The 11,426-nt window shown below is 39.8% G+C and overlaps 1 protein-coding gene across 1 annotated transcript in view; it reads left to right on the forward strand.

Moving 5' to 3' along the window:
* Positions 1–11,211, forward strand: part of LOC101413696 (myosin-8) — a 31,126-nt gene extending 19,915 nt beyond the window's left edge. Inside the window, exons 23-39 of the mRNA XM_004483142.4 lie at positions 50–226; positions 304–449; positions 528–618; positions 708–1,097; positions 1,496–1,622; positions 2,642–2,760; positions 2,878–3,074; positions 4,142–4,325; positions 4,420–4,585; positions 4,682–4,806; positions 5,755–6,063; positions 7,140–7,343; positions 8,307–8,432; positions 8,521–8,691; positions 8,840–8,944; positions 9,492–9,587; positions 11,042–11,211. Coding sequence (XP_004483199.4) covers positions 50–226; positions 304–449; positions 528–618; positions 708–1,097; positions 1,496–1,622; positions 2,642–2,760; positions 2,878–3,074; positions 4,142–4,325; positions 4,420–4,585; positions 4,682–4,806; positions 5,755–6,063; positions 7,140–7,343; positions 8,307–8,432; positions 8,521–8,691; positions 8,840–8,944; positions 9,492–9,587; positions 11,042–11,191 — 2,883 coding nt within the window. The 3' untranslated portion in view covers positions 11,192–11,211. The remainder of the gene's footprint in view (positions 1–49; positions 227–303; positions 450–527; positions 619–707; positions 1,098–1,495; positions 1,623–2,641; positions 2,761–2,877; positions 3,075–4,141; positions 4,326–4,419; positions 4,586–4,681; positions 4,807–5,754; positions 6,064–7,139; positions 7,344–8,306; positions 8,433–8,520; positions 8,692–8,839; positions 8,945–9,491; positions 9,588–11,041) is intronic.
* Positions 11,212–11,426: the final 215 nt, after the last annotated feature.

Genomic DNA, 11,426 nt, shown 5'->3' on the forward strand with positions numbered 1-11,426 from the left:
CAACTCAGCTGTGTTAGAGCAGCGATCACCTCTTTCTTAACCTTCCTAGGTGAAAAACCTCACAGAAGAGATGGCAGGCCTGGATGAAACCATCGCAAAGCTGACCAAGGAGAAGAAAGCCCTCCAAGAGGCCCACCAGCAGACCCTGGATGACCTGCAGGCAGAAGAGGACAAAGTGAGCAGCCTGACCAAAGCTAAGACCAAGCTGGAACAGCAAGTGGATGATGTAAGTGTATTTTAAATATTCTTTTGAAACATTTTTAAAACACTTTCAATTTTTAACATATTGTACTTTCTTATTAGCTGGAAGGGTCTCTGGAACAAGAAAAGAAGCTTCGAATGGATCTAGAAAGAGCAAAGCGGAAACTGGAGGGTGACCTAAAATTGGCCCAAGAATCCACGATGGATGTAGAAAATGACAAACAGCAACTTGATGAAAAACTTAAAAAGTAGGAGCTCCAGAAAAAAGTTATGTGGTATCTTTCAATTCACATGGGTATTAATATGTCTAACTCTTTTGTCTAAAGGAAAGATTTTGAAATCAGCAATCTGGTAAGCAAAATTGAAGATGAACAAGCAATAGAAATTCAACTACAGAAGAAGATCAAAGAGTTGCAGGTGAATCATCTTACCTCCGTCTTTTCCACACACCAAAAAAACACAGAAATTTCCCTGATTTCACATTAATACTGACTTATCACTCCCAGGCCCGCATTGAGGAACTGGAGGAGGAAATCGAGGCAGAACGGGCCTCCCGGGCCAAAGCAGAGAAGCAGCGCTCCGACCTCTCCCGGGAACTGGAGGAGATCAGCGAGCGGCTGGAAGAAGCCGGTGGGGTGACTTCAGCCCAGATTGAGATGAACAAGAAGCGGGAGGCCGAGTTCCAGAAAATGCGCCGGGACCTGGAAGAGGTCACGCTGCAGCATGAAGCCACGGCAGCCGCTCTTCGGAAGAAGCATGCAGACAGTGTGGCTGAGCTGGGAGAGCAAATTGACAACCTGCAAAGGGTGAAACAGAAACTGGAGAAGGAGAAGAGTGAACTGAAGATGGAGATCGATGACCTCAGCAGTAATACAGAAGCTATCTCCAAAGCCAAGGTACCCAACACTGCCTCTGAATCAGGGTAATAATAATCTATAAGAACACCCACTGTTCACTGCCATTAAACATTGTTTGTAGGCAATTTATAGCAGTACCCTAGTATTTTCTATTCTAGTATATTATTATATTTCATATTTTTAAATGTTGGTTATAACCCATCAAAATGATTTCAAAATCCACTTTAAACAAGTGTCGGAATAAATGAATGATCTCCAATCACTTTAGGGACATTAGGCACACATCACGCTTGAATTCTGGCATGATTCACTGAATTGATGTCACGACTTTCTACCCAAATTTGATGGATTTACTCATTCTAAAATTATTTTAAGAATCAAGTTTTAGCTTTTCATTCTGCATTGTTTCTCATCTTTCATTGCCATGTGTGCCATAGGGAAACCTTGAAAAAATGTGCCGTACGCTAGAGGATCAAGTGAATGAACTTAAAACTAAGGAGGAAGATCAACTGCGGGTGATCAATGACCTGACAACTCAGAGAGCACGCTTACAGACAGAAGCAGGTAAAGACATCTTTTCCAGGTCCCAGACCTATATATGCTAGGAAAAGGTGATTCCAAGGATTTTGAACAAAGAGCAATAGTTCCAACCTAGAGGGGACAAATAAACTAGTGGAATTTGCTGAGCATGTCAGAAAGAAAGAAAAATAAGAATAAGCAGACTATCATCACCTCAGTCAATTTTAATCCAAAAGGAAAATCCCATACCCCCTATTTTTGACCCTTAGAATTGATATAGTATCTTTGTAATTGCTACAAAAATATTACAATATTACCGTTAACTATTATCCATAAGTTACATTAGTTGCAGTTTTTCCATATATCATCATCTTCTTAGCACTTTGTAATAGGAGAACATTCTTATATTGGTCTATTAACTACAATCTTATTTTTTTTTTAAGCACAATCCTTATAACAGCACAATTCTGTGATGAAAATGAAAGTCACTGAGTGTACACTTTGAATGGATTATACAAGTCATGAGACTGTATAACAAAGTGAATCTTATGGCAGATGATGGACTGTGGTTAACAAATCAATTATGAGTTCTCTCATGAACTGTAACAGATATAATACTAATACAGAGTATTAATAATGGAGTGGATTGGGGGGGAAATACTTCAAATGTAAGATATGAACTATATAAGTAATAATATTTTGATGATGCTCTTTCATCATTTGTAACAAATGTTCTACAACAATTCAAGGTGTCGGTAGTGGGGTGATATATGGGAGCCCTGTGTGCTATGCATGCTTGTTGTGTTAAGTTCACAATTTTTACCATACACTTATTGTTTATGCACGTTTATGTTGGAATATTGCAATACAAATTTTTTAATGAAAAAAAAAAGAATGAGCACACTAATCCTTAATACACTCCTATGGCAATTCTGCTTTTTAATCTCCAGTTCTAATCCGTTTTATAACAATGTTCAGAAGCAAATAAGGCATATATTTAACATAGCTAAGTTTAAGACTTAGTTCTTTATGCCATTAACTTCTGGCTTTACTTCTATTCTTAGGAGAATTTTCCCGTCACTTAGATGAGAAGGATGCTTTAGTCTCTCAGCTTTCAAGGAGCAAACAAGCATCTACTCAGCAGATCGAGGAGCTGAAACGTCAGCTAGATGAAGAAACAAAAGTGAGTTTGACCAAAGATCTTCTTGGCTGATCAACTCTGAAGGTGTCCAGATAGGTTCTACTTAGAGTGTGTAAATTAAATCAATGAATTTAAAATCAGTGAACTGTGCTTCCATAGGCCAAGAATGCCCTGGCCCACGCCCTGCAGTCCTCCCGCCACGACTGCGACCTGCTGCGGGAACAGTACGAAGAGGAGCAGGAAGGCAAAGCTGAGCTGCAGAGGGCAATGTCCAAGGCCAACAGCGAGGTTGCTCAGTGGAGGACCAAATACGAGACGGACGCCATCCAGCGCACAGAGGAGCTGGAGGAGGCCAAGTATGTGCTGGGCACCTGTAAGGTCTCTCAGTTGCCAAACTCAGCATCTGGGATGTTGAGACTGATACCAGTAGCAGCAGCAGTACCATCATCATCATAATAGAAACTAGCACTTACTGAGTACATACTTTGTGTCAAGCATTACGTATATTTAGCTCATTCAGTATTCATAACAACATTATATTGGTATTATTATTCTTATCCCATTTTACAGATGAGGAAATTGAGCCTGCAAAAAGTTAAATAACTAACCCAATGTTACATGGCTAACGAATGTTACAGCTGGGATTAGAACTAGACATTCTTATTCCAGAGTCCAGCTTCTTCAGCAGAGCAGTAAACATACCTCTCCTTAAAACTCATGTCGGAGGCCATGAAACCAGGCATAATAGCCAGGGTTGGTCTAAACAAAATAATTTCTTAGTCTGTGTTCAGACAAAAGGTCCTTCAAGTGGCTCTTCTCAGGCATCAGGGCTAAAAACTTCTCTTGGAATGAATTTGTAATGAAACAAAAAAGTAGATAATTTAGAAGAAAAAAACAGCTCTGCCTTTGCTTAGCATGCATGAACTATTCTGATTCATACATTCATTTCTTTTTCTGGTTAAAGCGCCCAACTTTATATGCTTAGAAGAAACTGGCTGTTTTCAAGAGGGAAGTACATAAAATGAAATGGAAAGTCTGAGAAAACAAAATAATATGTTCAGTAAATATTTTTCCAATATATATCTCAATAGACTCAAATCTATTGGAATGGGATGGGATATATAAATCAATTGGCTACTCACCCTCCACAACACCATACTCCATCAGAGGTACCAAAAATCCTGATTTAACAAATAATGGCAGCAGCAACAGTGCCTCTAAGAATTCCACAGCATAAAGGCCTGAATCCAGTTGTTGACCCTTTGGACTTTTCCGTACAGTTTATCAATCGAGAAAGCAGCTCTAGCAGCCACAGTTTTGAAAACATGCTACATGCCATTATAGAAACAGGATTGTGAAAAGGAGGCTATCACTTTGCTTCTGCTCTTGGCCACTCTCCTTGACTGCCTGGCTAACTTTACAGGAAGAAGCTGGCCCAGCGTCTGCAGGAAGCTGAGGAACATGTAGAAGCTGTGAATGCCAAATGTGCTTCCCTTGAAAAGACGAAGCAGAGGCTCCAGAATGAGGTTGAGGACCTCATGCTCGATGTGGAAAGAACAAATGCTGCCTGCGCAGCTCTTGATAAGAAGCAAAGGAATTTTGATAAGGTGGCCCAGACTGTTTTAAATTTTGAATATTTTACTCGGGCTCCCTTTCTCTTTACACAGGCTGATGATTCATCGTGTGTGTTTTTTTTTTCAGGTGCTATCAGAATGGAAACAGAAGTATGAAGAAACTCAGGCTGAACTTGAGGCCTCCCAGAAAGAGTGCCGTTCTCTCAGCACTGAGCTGTTCAAGGTGAAGAATGCTTACGAGGAATCCCTGGACCAACTTGAAACACTAAGGAGAGAAAACAAGAACTTGCAGCGTGAGTCCTCTTGAACTTCTCTAACCCATCCACCTCGCAGAATCTTTCCTTTCTGCCATCTCTCTGACCACTTCTCCCTTGTCTGTTCACTAACAGAGGAGATTTCTGACCTCACTGAGCAGATTGCTGAGGGAGGGAAACAAATTCATGAATTGGAGAAAGTAAAGAAGCAAGTGGAACAAGAGAAATGTGATATTCAGGCTGCCTTAGAGGAAGCAGAGGTATAGATTATTATGTTGTGGAATAACATGTAAGACAAACACCAGTGAAAACACTCAAAGATAGCAAGAGTACCATCAAATGGATACATTATTATGGAGCTGGTGAAAACGTAAACCATTATAGCCTTTATGAAGGACAATTTGGCAATAATTATCAAAATCCTTTAAAAAAAATAGAAATACTCTAATCTATCACTTCTATTTCTAAGAAACCATATCAAGAAAATAACCTTAAATGGAGGCAAAGCTTAAGCAGAGAGATAACCAATCCAAAAACAAAATTAAGTAATTATGGAACATCCATATGACGGAACTTTACAAAGGATTAAATACATTTCCCCATTATTCACTGGAACTGTTTACAATATAAAGCAATTTTTCAAAGCAAGATACAAATTTGCATTTATATTTTTATTGTATAAAAATATAAAGAAATAAGAAAAAAATACTAGGAAACAATGCACCACATTAAAGTGGCTGTCACTGAGTGGTGGCATAATAGGAAGCTTTCCCCTTTGTTTTTATGTATAGCCCCAGCATTCTACAAAGAACATGTATTATGTAATCAGAAAAAAATACATGTTTTAAACCTGACAGTTTACTAGGAATTCATCAGGAATTAGTATATCACACAGACATTTTAATTTATAAAACAGATTGAGTTCACATTTATGACACATAAATATTAACCATATAATTTTTGTTACTACTACCATGAGTAATATTTGTACAGCACATATTATACTTTGCAAAGCACCTTTATTAAAGAGCCACCCTACATAATCCTTAACTTAATAAACAAAGACTGATTTACCTAGCAGGTTCCTGGAACTAATGTATCTACTTTGTAAAATTGGGCAAACTGACATTAATAAGAATTTGGCTCACAGGGAATATCCCAAATACTCAAGTTATTTTCTATTATTAATTGATTATTGTTGTCTTAAGGCATCTCTTGAACATGAAGAAGGAAAGATCCTGCGAATCCAGCTTGAGCTGAACCAAGTGAAGTCGGAAGTCGATAGAAAAATTGCTGAAAAAGATGAGGAAGTTGATCAAATGAAGAGAAACCACATTAGAGTCATGGAAACTATGCAGAGCACACTGGATGCTGAGATAAGAAGCAGAAACGATGCCCTAAGAGTCAAGAAGAAGATGGAAGGAGATCTGAATGAAATGGAAATCCAACTGAACCATGCCAACCGCGTGGCTGCAGAGAGCTTGAGGAACTACAGGAACACCCAAGGGATCCTGAAGGTAAATGGATCACATTAGTCCCTCATGCAAATCAGGAAAGTCACCTCTCTTCCATTCCCCAAAATACCTTCTTGTTAAACTATTCATTCTCTTATATATATATAAAATTTTTTTTTACAAGGTACTGGGGATTGAACCCAGGACTTTTTTGTGTGTGTGTGTGTGTGGTGAAACTATTTATTTTTTTCCCTCCCCTAATTCTGTTCTAGTAATATTTTTTGTCTTTATTTTTTTAATATTACATTTAAAAAATGAGGTCCCCATATACCCTCCACGCCCCTCACCCTACTCCTCCCCCCATAACAACATTCTCCTCCATCATCATGAGACATTCATTGCATTTGGTGAATACATCTCTGAGCACTGTTGCACCTCATGGTCAGTGGTCCACATCATAGCCCTCACTCTCCCACGTTCTACCCAGTGGGCCATGGGATGAACCCAGGACCTTGTACATGTGAAGCACATGCTCAAGCACTGAGCTACACCAGCTCCACCCATTCATTCTTCTCTTAACAAATCATACAGCTGATATTACAGAGGTAGCTAAATTAAATATACATAGAACCTAATATTAAAAAAAAAACCTTATTAAATCCCCCTTCATTTTGTAGATAAGAAAAACAGAAACCTGGAGATTACAATATGATAGTAAAGAAAGTGCAAAGACTTTGGCATCAGATAGGCCTAAGGCTGAGTCCTAGTTTTCTTATTTATTAGCTATTTGATATTAGGCAAGTTATTTAACCTCTCAGAACTCGTTTCTTCTTCTATGAAATAAGAATGAAATTACCCAATTCATAGGACTCCTGTGAGGATCAAATGAGATAACAAATGTCAAGTGCTTGGTAGACCACATGGAAAATGCCTGTAAATGATAGACTTCAGTGACACACACCCAAACAAATAACTAGTTAATGGCAGAAGGAAAGCAGGAATCCATATCTCCTGATAATTCTTACACTCTAAACTGGTGACACCACCATACTCATTCAAATGACAGACATGTCATTACCTGGTCCTGGCACCAGTTACACCATCTTCACAATGTCTACACCATTTTTCTCACTTAACAGGAAACTCAGCTACACCTGGATGATGCTCTCCGGGGGCAGGAAGACCTGAAAGAGCAGCTGGCAATCGTGGAGCGCAGAGCCAACCTGCTGCAGGCCGAGGTGGAGGAGCTGCGGGCCACTTTGGAGCAGACTGAGAGGAGCAGGAAGATCGCAGAACAGGAGCTCCTGGATGCCAGTGAGCGTGTCCAGCTCCTCCACACCCAGGTGAGGTTCTCACCTCAAACAAATGCTGGGGTACTGTTAAGTGAGAAAATCAGAATTATGATAGAGAAGAACACCATTTTTGTAAATATGTGTATAAAAAAAGGATTGAACTATGCTCTAAAATAGCAGTTGCTGTTACTTTGGATGATGGAATTATAGGTGATTTTGTGTGTGCCTATTTGTCTTTTTTTCATATTTTATAACAGAAAAAAGAGAGTATTACAGTTTTTTATTTAAAAATAAAAGTTTGGCTCTTTAGATAATTTTGAAAATTATATGTTGAATAAGCCTGTGTAAAAATACCTGTTGACTCCAAAATATGAAAACGTCTCAAGCAATATTTCTCATCAGGGGCATGTTAACATTTTCAACAGGCCAGTGCTCGATGTGTGACTGTTCCTGTGACTTGCAGGCCTGTAGCACCCCATGACAACCAAAAATAACCACTCCCAAAGGTTTCCAAATGTCCACTGAGGCCATATGCTTCCCTTTAAGAACCACTGGATTGAAATTTCAAGAAAATGTTTTCATAAGACAAATTCCTATTCCCAAGAAAGCAAACCATGAAAATCCACAGAGATCAGATTCTTTCCAATTGGGAAACTCCTAGCACCAGGCACTCACAACACAAATCAATTATTTTCTACTTTTCCAACCTTTTAAGGACGGAATATTAGTGATGTCTGGGTGACGTATAATTAAAAGAGCAACTGATTAATTTCCACAAACACAAGTGTTTTTAAGCCTCAGGAGAACTTATGTGTAAATTGGGGCAATGGGGGGGGGGGCAGTGTTCAAGCATTCTAACCTTATAAATGACTAATATTTTGCAATGTACGAGTATTTAAAGTTTAGTGAAATGTTGCCATCAGGTCACTTGCAAGAGATAACAAAGAAGACATTTACAGAATCCCAAAAGACCAAACTGATTTCTTGTAAATTTCTACTGCCTGTTTTCAACAGAACACCAGCCTGATCAACACTAAGAAGAAACTGGAAAATGATGTTTCACAACTCCAGAGTGAAGTGGAAGAAGCAATTCAAGAATCACGCAACGCAGAAGAGAAGGCCAAGAAGGCCATCACTGATGTGAGCAAGATGAGAATTTGTCTTACCGATATACATGTGCTACCTGTCATCACAGAGTTTCATTATTTCCTGATTTATTTCTAATTAGGCAGCCATGATGGCTGAGGAGCTGAAGAAGGAGCAGGACACCAGTGCCCACCTGGAGAGGATGAAGAAGAACCTGGAGCAGACAGTGAAGGACCTGCAGCACCGTCTGGATGAGGCTGAGCAGCTGGCCCTGAAGGGCGGGAAGAAGCAGATCCAGAAACTGGAGGCCAGGGTGGGTGTCTCAATCTCTTTGAATCTGGGGAGGGTACTCCCTCTACCCCTCTCTCCTCCAACATGTTGGTTCCCATCCATGTCCTGGGGCTGAGGACAACTAGTCAGTATCTCCAAGACTGACCATAAAAGTACCATTTTGGTCACAGGTACGTGAGCTTGAAGGAGAGGTTGAAAGTGAACAGAAACGTAATGCTGAAGCTGTTAAAGGTTTACGGAAACATGAGAGAAGAGTAAAGGAACTCACCTACCAGGTACGGAGAATAGCTTTCTCTAACACCCAACTTCCTGCCCAGAAATAAAACTGAAAATGATTCATATGACACCCACAAATAGAAACACTTTAACTTGATACACATCAGGGGCAAATGACAAAGTTGCTTATCACAGACCTATACTAAGCTAGCAAGATTAGGGAGGCCTTTGGAAAATTGCATGAGAGGAAAGAAATGGGTTTTAAAAGCAAATAAACCAGGTATTGGTCCTAATTTGGCTCTTCTTGCTTTGCAAGTTACTCAGTGCTCTAAACCTGAGTTTCCTCACCTGGAACAATGTAAATATAGCCTCTACTTTCTAGGGTAGGGAAGAAAGGACAGAGAAGATATGTGTAATCTCTTAATACAGTGCCTAGTACAGAGAAGACATTTAACAAGAGCAGCTACTGTTAATACCATGAGAGAGGCCTCGGAGCTGATCATGTTTCCCCAGGCCCACCTGCCATCATAACAAAATCACATTTCATCACCTGTAATAGGCTTATTTCCTTGGATTGAATAATGATAATTTTTTTCAAACTTTCAGACTGAGGAAGACCGTAAGAATGTTCTCAGGCTACAGGACCTGGTAGATAAATTGCAGGCAAAGGTGAAATCATACAAGAGACAAGCTGAGGAGGCTGTAAGTATTTTTAAGCCCTTGTGGAAAAAAACAAACTTCTTTGGGGATAATAATTAAAAAAAAAAAAGGTATTAAAAGACCGTGTTAATGAGGAAGAGACGAAGGAGAAAATAACCACTCATCTTTTAAGAGGGATGCTTTTACAGATATGAACTTACCCTCAAATCCTAATACAGAACTAAGACTTTAAGAGGAGATATTTTCATTATTAAGCAAATAGTATGGGGAAAAAAGAAGAACGTTCCAAATAACCCACCTTACTTGACAGCTGCAAAGAATACAACAGAACCTCTAATTAACACCGTGTTCAATATTCCTCCCCCTCTAGAAATGCACAAAATCAAAGTGTTCTCAGAATCTCAACAGAAATCTTTTACCCCAACTCACTCATTTGTCCACTACCAGTGTCACCAATGGGGGCTCCTCTCTCTGCCTTTGCTGTAGCTACTGGAAGGACAGGCTGAAAGATTCTCCAGCTACAGTTTTCCTGGTTGTCCCTTTATTCTTTCAGACACAGTGGGGTGGGTAGTAATAGGTAGGAAGGAAGGAAAAGAAATGCTAATAAATTAGAGCAACAGAAAAAGACTTTCTTCTTAGCCAGCTTTTTTTCTTATTCTATACACAAGAGTCAAAATATACAGCAAGGGGAGTGGGTGTAGCTCAGTGGTTGAGCACTTGCTTCACATGTAAATGGGATTTCCCAGAGTTATAATTTGACCTTACATCTACTTACTAAACTGTATAAGGGCCCATGAGTCACTTCCTCCTTCCCACCTAGTCCATTCACCATGAAGATTTTACGAAGGTATTGGTTTCACATAAGGGTGTCCCCTCCATTTCAAAACTGTTTCTTCTTTAATGCTTTTTTTTTTAAAGATTTATTTATTTGTTTTTCTCCCCATTACCACCACCCCCAGTTGTCTGCTCTCTGTGTCCATTCACTGTGTGTTCTTCTTTTGACCTCTTGCATTCTTGTCAGCAGCACCAGGAATCGGTGTCTCTTTTTATTGCATCATCTTGCTGCATCAGCTCTCTGTTTGCGGTGCCACTCCTGGGCAGGCTGTGCTTTTTTGGCATGGGGTGGCTCTCCCTGAGGGGTGCACTCCTTGCATGTGGGGCTCCCTGATGCAGGGGACACCCCTGCATGGCACGGCACTCCTTGAGCACATCAGCACTGTGCATGGACCAGCTCACCACATAGGCCAGGAGGCCCTGGGTTTGAACCCTGAACCTCCTATGTGGTAGGCAGACGTTCTTTCAGTTGAGCCAAATCCACTTCCCTTTAATTCTTTAAAGCAAAAAATGTAATTGAAGCTAAAAACTCTGTTCAGAACTGGTCAGATATAGCAAATGGACCATAAGATGGAAACAATATGATTTGAAGAAATAATCCGGGAGACATGTGCACTGAGAACCATGAATTCTTATTCTCATGATTTTATCTCTATTCTTAGGAAGAACAATCCAATGCTAATCTTGCTAAATTCCGCAAGCTCCAACATGAGCTGGAGGAGGCTGAGGAACGGGCTGACATTGCTGAATCTCAGGTCAACAAACTGCGAGTGAAGAGCCGGGAGATTCACACAAAAGTCAATGCAGAGTAAACAAACCTGCCTGACGCTGTCAAGTGGCTGAAGAAATGCACAAAATGTGGTATTTTTGGTCACTTGCTTTATGATGTTTATTTTTTCAATGTTGAATAAATAAAAACTACAATAAATTTATCAATTAGACTGTCATTTCTTTTAAATTGGCAAAATTATTTACTCTCAAATACAGTTCTCACCTAGATTTTCAGAGCGTTCAATATTTTGTTCCTCCATCACAACCCAGCTTACA

The sequence above is a fragment of the Dasypus novemcinctus genome, chromosome 21 (assembly GCF_030445035.2).
Source record: "Dasypus novemcinctus isolate mDasNov1 chromosome 21, mDasNov1.1.hap2, whole genome shotgun sequence".
Classification (NCBI taxonomy): Eukaryota; Metazoa; Chordata; class Mammalia; order Cingulata; family Dasypodidae; genus Dasypus; species Dasypus novemcinctus.